Raw genomic sequence first — 21,272 nt, forward strand, 5'->3', positions numbered from 1 at the left:
GAGGCTAGGTTTTCAGAGGTGTGTAATTCCTTGGAAAGCCTTTATTAATCATTGCAGCAAGGTCATGCAAGATGTTTTAGAGCAGGCTCTGTTGCTGAGCTGCAGGGGGTCCCATCTGAGCCCCACTGTGTTCATCACGGGGTCCTCAACAGAGGAAGCTGTGGCCGGAGAGGTCTGCTTCTGGCGCTGTGTCCTCTGACTGAAGTGGTAGAGGCCGACAGGCCGTCTGCATCAGCCCTGTGTGAGACTAGCCACCCTGCCAGCCTATCTGCCTCAGGAGAAGTGCTAAAAGAACCCTGATATTGGGACCTCCCTGACAGTCCGGTGGTTAAGACTCCGTGCTTCCACTGCAGGGGGCGTGGGTTCGATCCCTGGTCTGGGAACTAAGATCTCACATGCCACGTGGCGTGGCCAAAAAAATAAATAAATAAATAAAAGAACCCCTATAAATCCTGCCACTCAACCTATAGGCTTCTCTCCAGGTGCCCGGTAGCTTTGAGTGACACACGCTGTTCAGGTCAACATACATGGGCTGCCCCTCCTAATTCCAATCGAACAGGGCATCCTTTACAATTTGACTTGATGTTATGCTATGAAATATTATGGATCGAAAGAAATAGTCTGGTCTCTGTCTTAAAACAGTCACCGAATTATAAAAATGGCACTATAAATTAATTCTGATGATGGACCTCGTTCATAGTTGGTGAAGGGATTTCTGAGATTTTTTGCAAGGGTGATAGTGAGATATATGAAAGAGAAAGAGTTATATTGTGATTTTGTGATACTTTGTGGATTTAAGAGCAGTTTGTGAAAATGTATACTTACTGTGCTGTGTATTCTCAGACCATTTACAATTTGCTAGCTTCAAGGTTCGAACTTGAAAATATTCTCTTCTTCTATTCCCCTCTGACAATAATTGTTATTTATTTGCAAGGGAAAGTGGAAGCTTAAAGGGGTAAAATATTTAGGCTTGGGTGATAGGAAAACATTTATTTTGTATCATAAGATTAGAAACATAGTATTTGGAAAAGTTAAATAAATTTGAGTTTATTACCCTGCTCTATCACTCACTAGATGTTTCCTCACCTGGGATGTGGAAAGAAACTTCTGTATTCTTTCCAACCTAAGACACCATTCATTGTAAGATGCCCCATGATTTTGAGTTGCTATGAAAGAAAAATGCTTCTAATTAGACAATGACACAAGGTAGAGATCCTGTTGATTGTCAGACACATTCTGATTTCAGAGCAATTCAAAATGCATACAATTTTGAGAATTAGATGAGATACTATCCATACAGCAGTTGTCACAGTTTCTGGCATATAGCTAACATCAGTGTGTGTGTGTGTGTGTGTGTGTGTGTGTGTGTGTGTGTGTGGTGTATATGTGTACAGAAAGAAAGAGAAAGGTGGGAGAGAGGGAAAGAGAGAGAGAGAGAGAATGGGCATGAGAACGAATTGTACTTCTTTTCTAGGCACTCACCCCGCTTTCTCCTCCCCTTCCCTCCCAGCTGCCTTCCCCAAAGACAACGGCAGAACCTGGAAGCCATAATGGCTTACAATGATAGTCTGTATTGATTCAGAGTCTTAGGTTTGCAAACCATTTATTTTTCAACTTACCTAAAGAAAACTTTGGATGTGGAATACACAGAAGGGTCAGAGAATTTAGAGAAAAGAGCCTGAGGACATCTATGATTCTGAGGATCTGTCTATACTAACTTAATTCACCACAGTGGGACAGTCTGCACCATTATGATCTCACCATAGAAAAGAGGTATCAGAGGGCTACTGACATTCCACGCTTTGTCACCTGTGGTGGCTTGGCCATTAAGCTTTTGCTAATAACGCCCAAGTCAATTTTGATAACAGTGAGATTTTTTTTAGGCGTCAGTCTAGATATTTCGTGCCTGCCAGTTTTAAACTGATTTTAGCAAGTTATTTTAACTCCAAATGAGATCTTAGATCTCCTATTTGTAAGACAAGATATGGCCTATTTCAAGGAATAATTGAAAACAAAAATGAATGTCATTTGAGGATTTTATGTAATAAATTCTAAATAACAAAATTATTCATCCATACATTCACCAGACCTTGGTAAGTGCTAGAAAGGTATGAAGATAATATATAGTCCCTACCATGCACAGGAACCTTCCAGTCTAGCAGGAAAGAGAGAAGTAAACCCAATAGATGGTGGCAGGTCTTACGATGGGGGTGAGCACTGAGTCCTGCGAAAGCAGGTTGTGATTCTTCACAAAAGCAATAGCAGCACGATTGCAGTTCCCTGCACCTGAGACATTCTTGATGAGTGGGTCACCTAATTTTGTCCTCCTGTCTTCCAGTTCAAGGTTTTCCTGTGTTCCAAATGATGCATTAGGCTTAGGCATAATTTATGTGTCTATTTGCAAAATAGATAATGTCTACATATTGACAAAAATTGGAGTGAAGGAAAATTTCATCAGTAGCTTTCATATTTGGTAATTCACCAAATATCATTTTTCATAAAGACCTTTTGACCCCATCCAGCCACACTTTGTAAAGGTTAGCAATATTGTGACCCAGAGCAAAAACTTCAAGCTTGAATGCTAGGGGATCATGCTTGAAATAAGGGAAAGAAAGGAAGTAGGACAATTAACATGTCAATCTGCTTGGATAAGTAAGTAGATAAAAGATTTCCTACTGTAAAGCAGTAGGATGTGCTCAGACCTTTTATGAACGAAGCAGGGTCCTCTGGTCAATACTTATGCAGCGATGACTTCTTTAGATTCAGATATATACACACAGTAGCTCAAAAGCTAACAGAGGTTTCTGTGTTTGAGAGGACATAGTAGCTAAATATCAAACAAAGGTTTATATATTGAAGAACACATACAGGTTTATGTTGGACAATTATGAGTAGTATTTTATTTTATTTTATTAAAAATTTTTAAAAAATTTTGCCGTATAACATACAGTAAGATTTTTTTAAATGCTTTTCTTTTTTTAAAAAAATTATTTATTATTACTTTTTTGGCTGCATTGGGTCTCCGTTGCTGCACGGGGGCTTTCTCTAGTTGCGGCAAGCGGGGGCTACTCTTCATTGCGGTGCACGGGCTTCTCATTGCGGTGGCTTCTCTTGTTGCGGAGCACGGGCTCTATAGTGCAGGCTCAGTAGCTGTGGCGCACGGGCTCAGTAGTTGTGGCTCACGGGCTTAGTTGCTCCGCGGCATGTGGGATCCTCCCGGACCAGGACTCGAACCCGTGTCCCCTGCATTGGCAGGCGGACTCCCAACCACGGCACCAGCAGGGAAGCCCCGTGAGTAGTATTTTAAATTCAGTTCTATAGATTAAATAGCATATGAAAATTTGCCTAATTATAATTCCAATATATTTATTTGTTCAAATGTTAAACTCATTAATAGCAGGCAGATACTTGTGTCAATTGCCAACATTTATTGGGTATGTACTATGGGCTAGGCACTGTTTCAAGCACTTCCTATATCTTAACCCATTTAATCCTAACAATCTCTGAGGAAGAAACTACTCTTATCCATATCTTACAGAAAAATCTAAGGCCCGGAATGTCAGAAACTTGCCTGAGGACAGACAGCTTGTAGGTGGCAGGGCTGAGATTCGAACTTGGACTCTTCATGGCCCACACTCTTACCTGGGATTGTCTCAGACATCTGCAGTCGCACTGGCCTCCATCCTCTCCCGCCTGGGCCTTAGGCTGGGCCCCTGGGCTTGGTCCAGGCACTCCCATCTCTCCCCGCTGCTCTGTGCTCCTTCCTCGGCTCGTTCTACAGGCATCCGTGGACCCCAGTTGATGCCTTTTCCCCACCCTCTTGACCGCGCCCTCCCCGCGTCTTGGCCACTAGAGGGCGCGAGGAGCAGAAACTCGAGGGTAACAGGTGTCTGGCAGCGGCTGGGAAGGGGCTGGATCCCGAGCAGAGGCTCAGAGGAGGGAGACAGAAGGAGGGGCGCTTGGGGTCTGGGGACACGGGGAAGGGCAGGAGAGCACCAGCCGGGGAGGTGAATTGGAGCTCAGACAGGGCTAGCGGCAGGAGGGCCGCCTCTCCTGGGAGAGCCCATCTTATATCCTCACTTCCCTCTCCCCAGAAGGCAGTGGTGAAGTTGGGGAGGCCTAGGTGGCCGCCGGAGGTGGGAGGAGAAGCTGACTCGCAGTCCCTCCGTGCTCCCCGCAAGCTAACCCCAAACCACTAAAGCGGGGTTCCGGAGGAGGGGCTTGGAGGAGGGGCGAGAAGCTCTATTGCCTCCCCCTCCGTCACCCCACCACACACTCGGCACCGAATCTTCCCTACTCATTCCATTCCCCTAAAATTCCAACACCGAGACATTTGGGTCTCCTACTCAAGCTGGAGATCTGAGCGTCGAACAGATTCCCCTGAATGCATAGTCAGAGTCTTTCTGTCTGGTAGTGCAGTGAGATTTAGAGGACGGGGACATCAGGAGGAAATTTTAATAGATCTTCACTCTGACGAGACCTCATACTAATGACACACTTTTTGTTTTTAAGAGTTGAATACTAGTTAGGATGCGCAGTCAAATAAATTATACTGCTTTTAAATTAGGACTCAGCTGTGAGCGTGGGGATTTGTTTTGCTGCTATCCCAGGGTCTAGCACGGTATCTATAATATCAATATATAAATCGCTCAATTGAAATAGGAATTTTATTCATGGATCATTTCACTCTAAAGGTAAAGCTTTGCCTATTTAGTCAAGTAGATAGAATGTGTACTATTCTTTTTTTATTTTTTTTAAAAATTAATTTATTTTATTTATTTATTTTTGGCTGGGTTAGGTCTTTGTTGCTGCGCACAGGCTTTACTCTAGTTGCAGCCGCTCCGGGGGCTACTCTTCGTTGCAGCTGCACGGGCTTCTCATTGCGGTGGCTTCTCTTGTTGCAGAGCACGAGCTCTAGGTGCACGGGCTTTAGTAGTTGTGGTGCACGGACTCAGTAGTTGTGGCTCGCGGGCTCAGTTGCTCTGCGGCATGTGGGATTTTCTCGGACCAGGGCTCGAACCCGTGTCCCCTGCATTGGCAGGCAGGTTCTTAACCACTGCGCCACCAGGGAAGCCCCTGTGTACTATTCTTTAATGAGGATAATTTATTAACCAGCTCATATAAGCCCAGAGCTCTGGTCAACTTACCCAAAAGCTTCCAGTACCCGCTGGTTCTAAGAGGCCGCTGTGGTGCTGTGGAGAGTGCCCTGGGCTGGGAGCCAGAGACCTCAGTTTTCATTCTGGCTCTCCCTGCCCTGTGTGCACTATTGGGCTGGTCACTTCCTCACCTGTAAAAGAGCCATTACTGGTTTTATAAAGTCAGGACCATGGTGAGGATTACAAGATAAACACTATTTTTTTTTTCTCCCTGCCAACCCAGGCAAAGCTCAGACTTTAATCTAACCCTCCCTCTTTGCTCCTTTACGGGGGCTGTGGAACACACAGGAGGAGCGAGCCATCCAAGCATGCACACGGATGCAGCTGCAGACTTCTGGAATCTCACAGCACCTGGACCCACCGTCCTCTCCATGTGCAAAGCCGTGTACATGTTCTAATTTAGCCCGCTCTTCACTTTCCTACAATGGTTATTTCAACCTTTGGCTATATTTAGAGTTCTCCGTATCTCTTCCCAAACCAAAGCTATATGTATACATACATACATATATACATACATATATATCTATATAAAGAATCTACACATGTTATCAATTCTTGAGGGGGAAAAAAAAAGCATAGAAAAAAGACTGGAGTGAAATATGCCAGAATGTAAGTTGTGGGTTTTTGGTCCTTCATATTTCTCTGTGCTTTTCAAGTGTTCTAGTCCATCATGTATTGCATGATGTTTCCAAAATAACAACAACAACAAAACAGAAAAACTACCATTCGAGGAGCTACCGCCTACCCATTGATTTATCCCCCCACCCCACTGCTCCCAAATCTGATTCCCGGCCCAGATGCAGGGTTCTCGCTCTCCCTCTCCAGGGCTAATCTGATCATCTGTGCTATTAATTCTCTATTCTCCTGACTTCTCAAGGATCTTGCCTTGACATTAGATAGCCCTTTTTCTCCCCATTCAATCCCCCATTCCTTTTTGGTCTCTTTGCGAGCATATAAGTATGCTTAAAGGAGTTCCCTGGAGGTCCAGTGGTTAGGACTTGGTGCTTTCATTGCCAGGGGCCAGGTTCAATCCCTGGTCGGGGAACTAAGATCCCACAAGCCACGTGGCGTGGCCAAAATATATATATGTGTGTGTGTGTGTGTGTGTGTGTGTGTGTGTGTGTGTGTATATATATATATAATACAAATGAACTTATGTACAAAACAGAAACAGAATTACAGACATAGAAGACAAACGTATGGTTACCAAAGGGGAAAGGGCGGGGAAGGGATAAATTAAGAGTTTGGGATTAACATATACACACTACTATATATAAAGTAGATAAACAACAAGGTCCTATTGTATAGCACAGGGAACTACATTAAAAATCCTGTAATAAACAATAACGGAAAAGAATATGAAAAAGAATATATATACATATATACATAACTGAATCACTTTGCTGTACACCTGAAACTAACACAACATTGTAAATCAACTATACTTCAAAAAAAACTTAGAGATGATGAATAGTCATAAAGTGAACACTTGTGTAACTACTGCCCAGGTCATGAAAAGGAGTATTTTCAGTCCTCCAGGAGCCCCCTGTATCCTTTCCGGATCCCACCCATCCCCCTACTATCTTGGCTTTTATGGCAATTTTCACTTCCTGGCTTTTCTTCATAGTTGCACTACCTATATATTCATTTCTAAACAAATCATTTAGTTTTACCTGTTTTTGAACTTTATACAGTCAGATCATGTTTTCTGTTGTGTTTTACTTCCTTTATTCAACATTGTGTTTGTATGTGATTATATGTCTTGATTTTTATTATTGTATAGCAGCATTTCATTACGTGAATTTACTGCATGTAATGTATCTATTAATGGGTGTTTGGTTTATTTCCAGTTTGGGGCTATTATGGTGCTTCAGATATCTTGTACACTTCTTTTGGTCCCCATGTGCATGAGTTTCTTCAGGGTATAGATCCAGGAATGGAATTGCCTGTCACAGGGTGTGTATATCTTCAACTCTACCAGATAATGCTAAACTGTCTTTCAAAGTGTCTGTCACAATTTACATCCCACCAGCCTTGCAGAGGGTGCCCATTGCTCTGTATCTTTGCCAATATGTGGTATTGCCAGACTTTTCCATTTTTACTGACATGGTTGGCATGGAGTAGTATTTCATTGTGGCTTTAATTTGTGTTTCTCTCTTAGTAAGGAGGCTGACCACCTTTATGAGTTAATGGGTCAGCTGAATTTCCTCCTTAGTGAAGGCCCATTTAAGTTTTGCTCGCATTCTAATGGGTTGCTTGTCTTTATTTCATGACTTTGTAAGTTTTTGCACATTCTGGATATGAGTCCTTTGTTGGCTGTATGTGTTGAAAATAAGCTATACTATAAAATCACAAACATTAAAGATTTATTGATTATAGTGTTTTTAAAATTCTTTCCCTTAGTACTGATAAGTAAGTAGAAACAGAATAATTAGACAATAAATAATAGTATACGTTACTTGAAATTAATCCTGTCCTTCCCTTCTTCTCTCCAGGCGTCATCATTGTCCCCAGTGCCGGTGTTGGGATTGTCCTTGGAGGCTACATCATAAAAAAATTGAAACTTGGTGCAAGAGAATCTGCAAAACTAGCGATGATCTGCAGTGGTGTGTCTTTACTGTGCTTTTCAACCCTGTTTATTGTTGGATGTGAAAGTATCAATCTAGGTGGCATAAACATCCCGTATACAACAGGGTAAGTATCTTGGAAGAGGCGTCTCACCTCATCCTGGTCATGACTGAAGTGCGAAGCTCTGCGGTGTTTGGATCCCAGGGTTCAGCTTGCGCCCCTCCCTCCATGCGGGGCTCACTATGCCTGCGTTTCTGTCCCGGTAGAGCTGCACCCTCTTGGGCAGAGGCCTCGATCTCTCCGTTGTCTGTGTCCCTTTTGACCCTCGCAGCGTCTCCCATGGCATTTGGGTTACAGTACATGAGGAGGAAATGCTAGTTGGCTTAATGAAAACTGTTCTTTTTTTTTTTAATGTAATGTTTTGAATAGGTAATACATTCACACGGTTTCAAAACAAAGTTCAATGAAAATACAGTGTGCCCCAAGGCCTCCACCCCACTTCTCCCCAAAGACAAACCAGGGAACCACTTTAATTCATCTCTTGTGTACCCTTCCAAGGATGTTCCTTATACAGGAAACTATGAATGTGTATTTTCAGTGTTTTCTGTTTTATATGCAAAAGGTAGCATTCTATACATTTTCTTTTTTATTTATTTATTTATTTTTGGCTGCGTTGGGTCTTCGTTGCTGCACGTGGGCTTTTCTCTGGTTGCAGTGAGCGGGGGCTACTCTTTGTTGCGGTGTGCAGCCTTCTCATTTCAGTGGCTTCTCTTGTTGTGGAGCACGGGCTCTAGGCACGCAGGCTTCAGTAGTTGTGGCTCGTGGGCTCAGTAGTTGTGGCTCGCGGGCTTAGCTGCTCCGTGGCATGTGGGATCTTCCTGGACCAGGGCTCAAACCCGTGTCCCCTGCAATGGCAGGTGGATTCTTAACCACTGTGCCACCAGGGAAGTCCCTATACATTCTTTTCTGAGCTTTTTTTTTTTTTTTTAATGTAACAATCTGGGTTGGAAACTTTCTGTCACAATAATAATAATGATGGTGATGTTCAAAGCGTAGCTAACCCTCATATTAACACTACTGCATGCCAAGCATTCTTCTAAATGTTTTACGTATATTAACTCATTAATCCTCATAACAGGCCTAATCAGGTAGGTACTATTATTATTCTGATTTTACAGAGGGCAAAACTGAGGTATGGCTGACACGTATCAGTATATTAGTCCGTTCAGGCTGCTGTAAGCGAACACCATAGACTAGATGGCTTAGAAACAACAGAAGTTTATTTCTCACGATTCCGGAGGCTGGGAAGTCCAAGATCAAGGTGCTAGCAGATTCGGTGTCTTGTGAGGACCTGCTTATTGGATCATAAATGGCTGTCTCTGTCTGTGTCCTCACATGGTGGGGGTGAGGCATCTCCCTAGGATCCTTTTTGTAAGGTCACTAATCCCATTCATAAGGGCTTCACCCTCATGACCCAATCACCTCCCAAAGGCCCCAAACTCCAAATACCATCACGTTTGGGGTTAGCTTTCAACATGTGAATTTTTCATGGGCCCAGACCTTTAGTCTATTGACCTAAAGATCACAGGCAAGGATTACACAAGAAACATGTGTAAAGCTCTCAGCTCTCCTGGCACACAGTAAGTGCTCAGTGATAGTTAGCTATTGTTATTAGTCATCACTAATCCATTAAGAACAATTTCTATCAAATTATTTTTACTACAGTTGGAAAACATAAATAGAATATTAAAAGTTAGTAAGAAAAAACCAGCAGTCTCCTGACCCTGCTTCCCAGGGGCAATAATTTAAAATTCTTTTTAGCTATCTCTTCTGGTATTTACTTCTATATTTTTAAAGCATACTGTATAAATTAACCAAATGAAGACATTATTTATGACTTCCTGTCTTAGTAAATGAGGAGTCTAGCATTTGCTTCACAAGTTGTGCTCAAATCCTTTTTTGATATTTTCATGGTATGATTATGACAGTATTGTTAGCAGCTGAGGCACAAGTACTGTATCGTGATTAGATTTCCTCCTTTGTACAGCAGTGATTTTCCTGGAATTAAATCACTGCCTTATTTTCATTTCCTTTGTTTTCTTTGAGTCTGCTTCTGCCTTCCCATATCCTCTAAGGGCTCAAGAACTCTCAATATGACTTTTCACCCATCCGATGAACTCAGGATTCCATTTCCCCACCCCTTGGAATCATCTGTATGGGAGCCCTCTGGGCCTGCTGCCCCGCTGTTGCCCCAGGAGTCTCACTGGCCTCTCTCTGTGCTGATCCTTCATTTTCTGCGTTCTGTGGATGCCTCTTTTTGGCTTCCTCCCCCATTTTGTTAGAGCACATCCTCCAGTAGCTACAGTAAGGCTGTCAAGGCTGTTACATTTTTTTTTTTTTTTTGGAGATTTTTCATGAAATAGCCTCTTTTTTTTTTTTTTTTTTAACAATTACATTTGATTGCCAAACTGGCTGGGTTAAGAACTTTGGATGGGATGAATCATTTTCACTAAAAAATTTAAAGTTTTCACTCCATTTTTGTCTAATTTCTAATGCTCTTGTGGGAATTCTGGCCTTTCTTTTTTCCCAATCCTTTGTATGTGCCCTACTTTTCCTTCCTGGGAGTTTCCATTTATTCCCAGTATTCCCAAATTTCACCACAATACACTTTTTTTTTTCCTCTGAGCACTTGATGAACTTCTAATGTCTGGAGACCATGTCTTTTGTTTCCATTTAAAATTTTTTAAAAAATGTAATTGTTGTTACTTTCTCTCCACAGTTTTTTTCTCCTATCTCTCCTTCATTGATTCTCTACTTTTCTTATTCTTTATAAACTATATTATATCTCATTATGGCTTGTCATTTAGTGGATCTCACTGTAGGGTAATTGCAGGGGGACAGCTGGCATTTTCATTGGGGTGCTCAGTGTCGGAACCTGAGGTCTTACCTTTGAGGTGCTTCAGTTCCTCAAGAGAAGGATGCTCCTATCTCCTGGCTTGGGCTGTGTTGCGGTGGGTTCAGGGTTGTAAGCCTAGCTGCTGACATTCTAGAGCTGGGAGTAGGGTGGTGGGTGGAAGAGGCTAGGGTGCTACTGTTCATTTTGCAAACTTTTACCAAATTCCTCTGTCATCCTAGCATCTTGCCAAAGGTCTCTTTCATGTGGTGCTCTTAAGTCCAGAGCCTTTGGTTCATTTTCTCCAGAAAATAGATGGGGTGGAAAAAGAAGTAGTCATCTACTAAGTAGGGTGGGGAAGGGAACCTGCTTAAAATTGTATCATATTTGGGCCACGACTTTCTTGTGGTGTTTGTCCTTGAGTTCCAAAGGCCTGTTCTTTCTCCTACTACTGGCGTTTATCTTGTCCATATATATATTTAAGTTCTCATTATACTTTCTGTTTTATTGAATCCTTTTTTTCTGAAACTCTCCATAATCTTGCTTCAATTGGATTGGTTGCTCTTTGGCATAACTTATATCCTGGAACTTCCTTTCATAGATCTCAATTGTATCCACTAGGTTTTGTCTGTGTAGTTATTTATTTGTTAACTCCTCATTTTGCCAGAAAAAATCCTTGGATAACTTCCTAGGGAAGGGTTCATGGAAAAAAAAGCTGTCTGAAACCGTAAGTGTATTAAAATGTCTTTATTCTTCTTTCACATTTAAATGATAGTTGGAGTAGGTATAGAATTATAGGTTAAACATTTGTTTTTCTGAGAACTTGGAAACCATTGCTTTGTCATCTAGCATTTAATGTTGCAGATATTTAAATGAAGTTTAATTTCAGTCTGAGTTCTCATTTCTCCATTACCAACTTTATTTGGAAGTTTTGAGGATATTTTTTATTCAAGGTGTTCTGAAATTCCATAAGGAATGCTCTACCCTCCGATTTTGTCTTGGCTGGACTCTTCCAATGTCACTTTCTCGGAAAGACTTTCCCTCTCTGCCCAATATAAGGGAGCCCACTCTCCCCTCATTCTTTATTACATCACCTCTTCAGTTTCCTTGTAGAACGTGCCACTATCTGAAATTGTCTTGTTTACTTGCTTTGCTCTTGTCTTTTGTCTCTAAAATATGAGCTCCTTGAGAACAGTTATTATAGCTGCCTACGTAATAGTTGCAGCCCCGCCATCTACAACAAAGTTTGTTGTATGAATGAATGGACAAACGCATGAATGTCTTGGCCCAGGGCTTTGTTCATTCATTGTATTAGGCACTTTTAATCTAACACATATGTCCTTTTTTTTCTTTTAACCTCAGGGAGATTTTCTTCTACTATATCTTTACTCGTTCTCCTCTTCATTTTCACTATGTTCTCCAGGACGCCTGATTTTCAGATGTTGGAACTTACAGACTCATTACCTGTATGTTTAACTTGTTTTCTCATATTTCATATTTTCTTTGCTATGAGAGATTTTTCCAAACCTGCTTTTTTATTCGTTATGTAAATTTTAAATTTTGAAAATAATTTTTTCTTCGGCATTCTGAGTGTTCCCTTTTAATAGCGTCCTCCTGTTGTTTGAACAGGAGTAATATCTTCTCAGATCTCTCTGTGCATATAATTCAGTTTTTTTTACTTTGTTTCTGTGTCTTACATTTTATCATTTTATTTGGAATGTCAATTTTTCTGTTCATTTACTCTGGGTTTTACAGGTTGACAAGACTCAGTCTAGCATCTGTCAGGTTATGTGTCCCTCTTCCCCACTCACCCCCCACCACACACAAGAACAAGGGAGTTTTATCCTGATTTGTCAACATCTAAGGTAGAAGCTTAGCTTTTAAATTTTGTTCCGATTTCTTTAGAAGAGCTTTCTGATGAATTTCGGGGCTCTGAATTGGGGATGGAGGGGGTGGGTATGAGAGTGGAAGGGCCCACTGATACAGTCTTCTCTCCCTCAGGTCTCCAGTTAGTCGCGTTGTTTTCAGCTTCGCAGTCACTTTTGCTCCCTGTTGCACCTGCTGGATTTGGATTCAGAGTCGTGTAGAGGTTCCATGGGGCAGGCTGGCTCTTCTCCAAGGTGGCATCTGCTCATTTCACATGAACCTTTGCCTGTCCACTTTTATTTTCATGGAATTTGGTGTCGCTCTTTCCATTTCTCTTTGCCAGCTCGATTCATTTTCATTATACTCACTTTTATTTCAAGTGCCTTCTCAGAAGCGGTGGAAGGCAGACTCCATGTCTTACCTGCTTTTAAACTGCAAGTCCCCTCAAGAGTTCTAAGGCTTTTGCTTAACACCACATCAGTCTTGCCAATCCTAAATCAACTGATTCTGGACTCCCTAGCACTACTGGGAAAAAATTATATAATTGTGCTGATTTGCTCCATTACAAATTGATGAGTTCCAATCTTAGAAGGCCCTCATCTTTGCTGAGCAATCCATTTACTTGGCCCTAGTCAACTTCCTTTCCTATGCCTCATATTGGTCCATTTAAAAAGAATTCCTTTTTTCAAGTTTTTTTTATCTTACCCTAGCTTGTTTTTCTTGTCGGACAATGTCTTATTCCTTATTACTGAGAAAAAAGAGGTCCCAAGTAAGAATTCCTTGAATTTTTCTTCCCTCTCCCCTCAAAGATAGTATTATTTTCAAAGGCAAGTAATAGCGCCATCATTTTCTAGCTATGTGACCTTGTAAAAAATTATCTAACATTGTTAACTCTTGGTTTCCTCGTATATAAAATGGCAATAATGTCAATCATACCTGGTTACAAGCATAATTAAAGTAAAACACATGCGGTTGAAAGAATTAAAATAATGCAGAAGGGTAGAAAATGAAAAGTCAGTGTCTCCTTCCTCCATCCTCAATCTCCAGTTTGAAGCGTTTAAATATTATAAACAAATACTTGTAGCTTTGATTTTGAGGATTATGTAAGGGAAGGTTTTTGATATTTCCCAGCACAGAGTCTAAGACTTAGTATGTGTTGAAAAAAGTTAGTTTCTTGGCTTTACTCCCTTCCTTTCTAGATCATGCAAAGCGACTCTTTTTTCCTTTTTAAAAGATTAATGAATGTCTGGCATCCACCTCTGCACTGGGACATTACTTATATAGTGATGCTGAAACTAGTAAGAACTTGATGTAAATCAACATTGTAGTTATCTGAATCCATGACTTACGGTACATTTCTTCTTATTTAATTGTATTCAACAAAGAAAAAGTTTATTAGGAGTGCCAGAGACTGCTGCAAGGATCCATTCATTCTAATATTTGTGACCTGACTTCATCGAAGTTTATAAACTAGCAAAAGAAAAACCCAGCTTCCTTGGAGAATTCCTCTAGCTCCCCAAATACTTCTAGGAAGAGAGTTAAAATTGAATCAGTATAAACACTTTTGGGTGGTATAGCTGCACAGGTTTGACACTTTTAGAGTAGCAGTTACCTTTGTGTGAAGAATAATGGGGCCCTTTCTCCAAGCAGGGTATGGACTACATTTCAGCCTCTCCTTGCTCCCTTGGCTGGGTGCTCTTGTGCAGTGCACAACCTGCTCATCAGTACATGGTTGGCCTTCCTAGTAAAAATGGTAGTTCTGCATGATTTTGAGCCTTGCATGTGGGATTTTTCTCCTTTAAAGCTGATAAAGAGAGAGATGAAGGGAGTGGCAGTGAAGAAAGGAGCCTTTGTTAGACACCTGTTTGGCTCAGGTATGGTGATTGACACTTATGTATATCTTTTATATACACTGCTTACAACATCACTCCCCTGTATGTGTTATTAACATCACTCCACTGTATGTGTTATTAACCACATATTTCAGTTAAAGAAACTGAGGTTAGAGAGTAAATGATTTGCCCAAAGTCATCAGTTAATAACGAGTGGAACTGAATGAAACCCAGATTATCTATTTTAGAGTTTGTATCCTTTCTGAATACTACACTGAGGTGCTGTTATACATTTTGTATTTTATATAAGCACACATCTAAGTGCACACACCACCTCCTTACTCAGAAAGCTATAGCGAATGCATCCATTTCTTTCAATAGTGCACTAATATTTGGCCTTGCCACTTTCTAGCTGTGTGAGTATGGGCAAATTAGTTAATCTTTCTGTGCTTGGTTTCTACATCTTTAGGGTAAGGATACTGATAGTATTGATCGTGTTGAATTGCTGTGAAGATTGAATAAGGTACTTGGCAAATTCCTTAACCTCTCTGTGCCTCAATTTCCTCATCATTAAGATGGGCTAATAATAGTCTTGATCTCTTAGAATTATAGAGAGGATAAAATGGAATAAAACCCACAGTAATAAGCAATTGTTAAATAACTATATAATGTTATTCTTCTCATTTTAAATATGAGGACAGAGAAATTCAGAGGGATCAAATAACTTGCTTAAAGTCACACAGCTAGAAAATGATAGAGCTAGGACTGGAACTGAGGTTTCTCTGATTTTGAATGTAATGTTTTTGATTATTAAACTGTCCTGAAAGTAGAAAAGAAACACAAAGAAGAAAGCACAATATATAAGTCAATTCCATTTATTAAAGTGTGTGTGAGAAGCTCCAGGTTCACCAGCATGGTGAATTTTCTGACATTAAAGGAGTTAATGACTAACCCATCTCTGAATTAGCATCGAGTGCTCAAGAGAAACCTAAGTGCCTGGGATGGGGTTGGGATGTTTTAGAAAGATGAACTTTTCCTATTGAGCCAAAATGGAGTCACAGTTTTTTGGTAGAATGGACCTGATGTGTTATTAGTGGTTCCCTTAGAAAATTCAGATTTGATAGCCAAGATGTGGAGACAACCTAAAGGTCCATCAACGGCTGAATGGATAAAGAAAATGTCATATATACATATAATGGAATAAGATTCAGCCTTAAACAAGAAATTCTGTAATATGCGACAAAATGGATGAACCTTGAAGACGTTATGCTAAGTGAAAGAAAATAGTCACAGAAAGACAAACACTGTATGATTCCTCTTTTTTCTTTTTTAATAATTTTTATTTATTTATTTATTTATGGCTGTGTTGGCTCTTCGTTTCTGTGCGAGGGCTTTCTCTAGTTGTGGCAAGCGGGGGCCACTCTTCATCGCAGTGCGCAGGCCTCTCACCATCGTGGCCTCTCGTTGCGGAGCACAGGCTCCAGACGCGCAGGCTCAGCAATTGTGGCTCACGGGCCTAGTTGCTCCGCGGCATGTGGGATCTTCCCAGACCAGGGCTCGAACCTGTGTCCCCTGCATTGGTAGGCAGATTCTCAACCACTGCGCCACCAGGGAAGCCCTGTATGAAGTATCTAAAATAGTTAAATTCATAGAATCAAAGAGCAGAATGGTGGTTGCCAGGGTCTGGGGGAAGGGGGAAACATGGAGTGACTAATCAATGGAAACAACGTTTTAATGAAGCAAGATGAACAAGCTCTAATGTTGATGATGCCCAAAGGAGGCGTGTCCACTTCACTAAATGGCCTTGGACGGCCCTTCCCACCCCACAAAACGTCAGATCTCCAGTTTCCTTTATCTTCTGAATTTAGAGGGAGGTGTCTTTATGAGGTAGGCAAACATTGACAATTGTGCCAAACTTTGATCCTTAGGGTAATTGCTGGCAATTTAAACAGTAATATTAACTTGGTTTGGTCACTCAGTATAGATTATATTAAAGATTTATTCACTTCCCTTCAAAATAAATCTGTATTTTTCTAAAACAAAACAAAACAATAACAACAAAAAAGGTGACTAAGCTCTAGACATCTGCTGTACAACTTTATGCCTGTAGTCAACAATACTGTACTGTACACTTGAAATTTTGTTAAGAGAGTAGATCTCATGTTAAGTGTTCTAACCACAATATGACGAAACTAAAGAAAAAAAATTCAGATTTGATCTTCCTAGCACCCACAGTTTCCCTGCAGTTTTAATTAAGAAATGTGTTTTGCTTCCCCTCTGTGTCTGCCGAACTGTATTTCACACAGCTGTGTCCTAATCATTTTGTCGACAAAGGAGCCAGTGAAAACTGTAGCTTAAGCAATACTTTATATAAACACATTGTATAATGTGAGTTGTTTGTTCTTTACCTTCAAATAGTTTTTTCAAATGGGGTTAAATCTGATGTCCATGTACAGAATTTTTCAACAGTACTGTCTTGATAAATCATTTAATAATTCTAGCTTTATTATCTTTCATCAAGTGTCATCTCTTTGAACTTAAACTAAAATCTATTATATCATCTTCTGATTTGGAGACTTGAGTTACTGGGTCAGAACTTTTCCAGGGATGATTTCTTGAGCTATGACATGACGAAGATGCATTTGCTCAGTTTTCTGAGAGCATTTTCGGCATTGCCTGTGATCCACGAGTCCACAGGTCCAAAATCTCAGGGGTTGGGGTGTTCTTCTCAAGTTACTTCTCTCAATATAGTTTTATTGTCCCAAGGTACTGAGACATAAATATTGTCTGTTAATTCAGACCTTTGCTGCAACTCACCAAAGGTACATTTCATCATCTTTGTCACCACTCCTGAACTTGCCATCCTGCCAGTATTTAGGTAGTATTCTACTACCAGCCCTTGAGTGACTAGTATTTCTAGCCAGATCATTCCTAATTTCTCTAATTAAACCATTCCTCTCTTCTGTGTTTCACAGACAACTTAACCTTCTGAACGTTTGTTTTCCTATTTAATTTCTTTGGTGCCATTCAAGATCTTTTATTTATTATAGGTATTACTAATTTTAAAGGCAATTCCTGAAAAGTAGAGAAAAAATAGTTTACTTAAAGGATCTTAGATATGTGTGTTTCTGGACTATCTTGGCTACTTTTATTAATAGGCTTACAGTTCATTTCTAGCTGTAAGTATATGATTTGATCTATTTTTGGCTCTATTTGGGAGATACAAACAAAATTTGCTTTACTTCATTTTTAGGAGTATCGAGGGGATATAAAATATAAGCAAATTTTCTTTCCAGTGAGTTTTAAGTTTTGTAACTGAGATCTAAACAAATTACAGGAACTCTGTAAAACTATATAATATCTGTTTAAACACAGTAAGCCTTGAACCTATATTATTAAACTCGGGACCAAATTTGCCATTCATAACGTCATATTAACATAGTCAATAGAAAATGTTCATCATATAATGTTAGCAGGAAAAATAGAATTTAGAACACTCTGTGAAATCTTGATAACAATATGTTATTAACGTTAATTTATATGCATATTGAAAAAAGAGCAGAGGGAAGTAAATATACTAAAATCATAATGGTGGATATTCCTGGATTGTAGTATTACTGTGTGAGTTTAATTTGACTTTTTAGTCCTTTTGTATTTTCCAAATTTTCTACAATGAATATGTATTACTTTAAAAATAAATAAAGGCATTTCAAGATGTTGTTAAGGGACACATCATTTTATTAAAAATGATTCTGGATTTAAAGAGACGGTTTGTATAAGTTGTAGGTTATTATATGTAAATTTCAAGTTATATCTGGTTTGAATTTGTTGACTACAAAGCTAAGGGAAGCTTTAACAATAAAAAGAATGATTGGATGCAGTAACCGTAACTTTCATGAGTAGAGTCCTGGGGAGCCCTAAGCTATCCCATGAGTTATCACCTACTCCCCTGTGTTGATCATGCTTCTCTCCGCTCACGTAGGCAGGAGGGGCGTTGACAACCATTAACTGTTAGGCTGTTAAGGTCATACAGCTTCTAAATGGTAGGCCTGCAACTGGACCCTCATCTAGTTTTCTGACTGTTCTCTATATGAGTAAATAAGAAAATGACATCTTCCTTTTTGAAAAGAAAATCATCATGAAGGCCTTTTGTGCTCTTTGTGTTTGTGACTGTGTTACTTTTATTCCTTCCTGCTTCTGCCTTGTGTAGATAAAGAAAACACATCAGTATCTTCGTGCCTGTTATGTGCTAGGAACTCGCTGGGCGCTGGGTATCCATTTACTTATCTAATCCTCCCATCAACCCGGCGATATAGATATTCTGGTCTCTATTTTACAACACAAGTGAAGTCGCTCTAGATTTGTTCATGGCACTGGTGAATTGTAGATATGGAATTGAACCCACTCTTTTTATTTTTTATTTTATTTTTTTATTTGTGGCCGTGCTGAGCGGCTTGTGGAATCTTAGTTCCCTGACCAGGGATTGAACCTGGGCCCTCAGCCGTGAAAGCACAGAGTCCTAACCACTGGACCACCAGGGAATTCCGTGAACCCGCTCTTTCTGACTCTAATGCTCAGCACAGTGAGAGCTGAGTGCCAGGAAAGCTGCATTAGAGGAAGAAGAAGGCGCAGGATGAGCACACAGAAGACTCAAAGAAAACCATGGCCAGTTACACAAAGCGGGTCCGCTGCTGTCGGGGTTTAAGGGTACACACTGTGGAGACAGAGATAACTGGGTTTATATCCCTCCCTGATTCTTACTAGTTTTGTGAACTTTAACAGTACCTATCTTATCCTCTCAGATATTCAGTTTCATTATCTGAACGTTGGAGACACAGTCATAATAATTTTAATTCTCATGAGGAATGCAATGAGGTAACTTCTACAGAGATCTCAGTGCACGAGTCCTGGAGTAAAACTAGGACTATGTAAATGTTAGTTCTAAATGATGATGATGATGTTAGTAGTATTATTTATTTATTTATTATTATTTTAAAAAATAATTTAACTCCATTTAAAAAAATTTTTATTTATTTATTTTTAAATTTTTTAAATTTTTGGCTGTGTTGGGTCTTCGCTTCTGTGCGAGGGCTTTCTCTAGTTGCGGCAAGCGGGGGCTACTCTTCATCGTGATGCACGGGCCTCTCACCACCGCGGCCTCTCTTGTTGCGGAGCACAGGCTCCAGACGCGCAGGCTCAGCAGTTGTGGCTCACGGGCCCAGTTGCTCCACGGCGTGTGGGATCTTCCCAGACCAGGGCTCGAACCCGTGTCCGCTGCATTGGCAGGTGGACTCTCAACCACTGCACCACCAGGGAAGCCAGTAGTATTATTTATAAACCTGAAGTTGCACAGCTATATCTGGCCAAGGAAGGGCTTTAATATAAAGCCAAGAATTTAAGCAGAATTGAAAAGAAACATTCTAATTGAAGTCTCCTTAAAGACTGAGATAAACTGATAAAAATTTAAGAAATTATGAGAAAGATTCCATTTCTTTTAGTTGATTAGTATATTTTGCCTGAAAGGTTTTTGTTGCGTGGGTCATACTCTTTTAATCCATGTGGCTTGAATATAAGATGTATGGATCCCTATTTGTCATATCTCTTAGTAAGGAGAAAATTAACAGGAGGCAGAAAGAAGGTTAAGGGGATCCTCTTTGATTTGTGGAAACCAGTAGAAGTGTGTCAGGTGGGGAAGTCCAAGCGTTCTTTAGGTTTTGGGGTGGGGTGATGTGACACAATTTGTGTGTGTGTGTGTGCGAGAATATGTGTGTGATTTGAGAGCAACTGTATCCTTACATACCCAGCTGTAATGGCTCCATGGTAGAGATTTTTACTTACGTTAAACCTCAGTCTGTTTTATTGCTGTATATTACTTTAAATAAACATTGATCCTTAAGCAGTTGATTTCATGAAAATTAGGCAGCAAGCTTGCTCTTCTTCCCTTTTTTGTTCATGCTTTTGGTCTCTCCATGGCTGGTTTGCTTAAAGCCTCAATGATCGTGGGGCATGTCATTATACCTTTCATAGTTTCCTAGGCTTGAAAATCAGTAAGTTGTACTAGTTAACCTCAGAGACTCCTCCCATCTCTCTAATTGTATAATTCCATGATTTTTATAGTAACATGTCATGTGTGACCTAGGTTTACAGCTTGGACCATGCAGTTATAAGGCATTTGTTAGTGAGTCATTGTTCCTGTCATGGAAAGAACACTTACATGGACACTGAGTTAACATGAGCCTCTTGTTTGCAAGGCTAACTTGTCAGTAATGTTTTCATTTATTAGAAGGGTGACGTACTGTCCCTTTGCACAAGGATGAGTGTGGTGTACTACAGTCCTTGTAAATTTTGTACTCCCATGATGGTCTTAGCTCAGGCTAATGAGAGGTTGCTTGGAGTGACTCCGATTTAAACACTTGCACTATTATTCTAATCCAGTCTGTTTTCTGGAGTGTGAGTGATAGTCAAACAAGACGTTATTATTCTTAAAAATAATTTTTTTTTAAATCAGCGCGGTGTAAAGGATTAACTGTGTCAGCATCTTTCTTTTTTTTGTGCCACTATGGCCTTTTTTCCGAATGACATTTTCCATGAATGCCTCTTTCTTTTCACTGCTATTTATATTTGTTGCTTGTTTTGATTTTCTTAGAGCTTTCCATGTTGTATCATTTCTTTGTATCAGACACGATGATCTCATGAGAAAAGCAAGCATACCCAAGGGTGACCTGGGACTGTACCTTTGTTTCCAGAACTCAGGAAAGCTTTTGCCTTCCTGTCATTGGTGTGTGTTCTGAGCATCTGTTGACATTCTCTTTAGATTCCTTTCTCTTGAGTGGACATACCCATAAAGGAGAGATATTTGAAATATGTGGCTGTCATAAATGAATACGAAGCATGCTGCTAATAGGAAATTCCTTGTAACTTTTAAATGTGCATAGTAAAAACCCTGTTGTATGGATT

The 21,272-nt window shown here is 40.2% G+C and overlaps 1 protein-coding gene across 1 annotated transcript in view; it reads left to right on the forward strand.

Annotated features, from left to right (window-relative positions):
- Positions 1-21,272, forward strand: part of SLCO5A1 (solute carrier organic anion transporter family member 5A1) — a 123,188-nt gene that overhangs the window by 90,035 nt on the left and 11,881 nt on the right. Inside the window, exon 4 of the mRNA XM_036830374.1 lies at positions 7,652-7,850. Coding sequence (XP_036686269.1) covers positions 7,652-7,850 — 199 coding nt within the window. The remainder of the gene's footprint in view (positions 1-7,651; positions 7,851-21,272) is intronic.

The sequence above is a fragment of the Balaenoptera musculus genome, chromosome 17, assembly GCF_009873245.2.
Source record: "Balaenoptera musculus isolate JJ_BM4_2016_0621 chromosome 17, mBalMus1.pri.v3, whole genome shotgun sequence".
Taxonomy (NCBI): domain Eukaryota; kingdom Metazoa; phylum Chordata; class Mammalia; order Artiodactyla; family Balaenopteridae; genus Balaenoptera; species Balaenoptera musculus.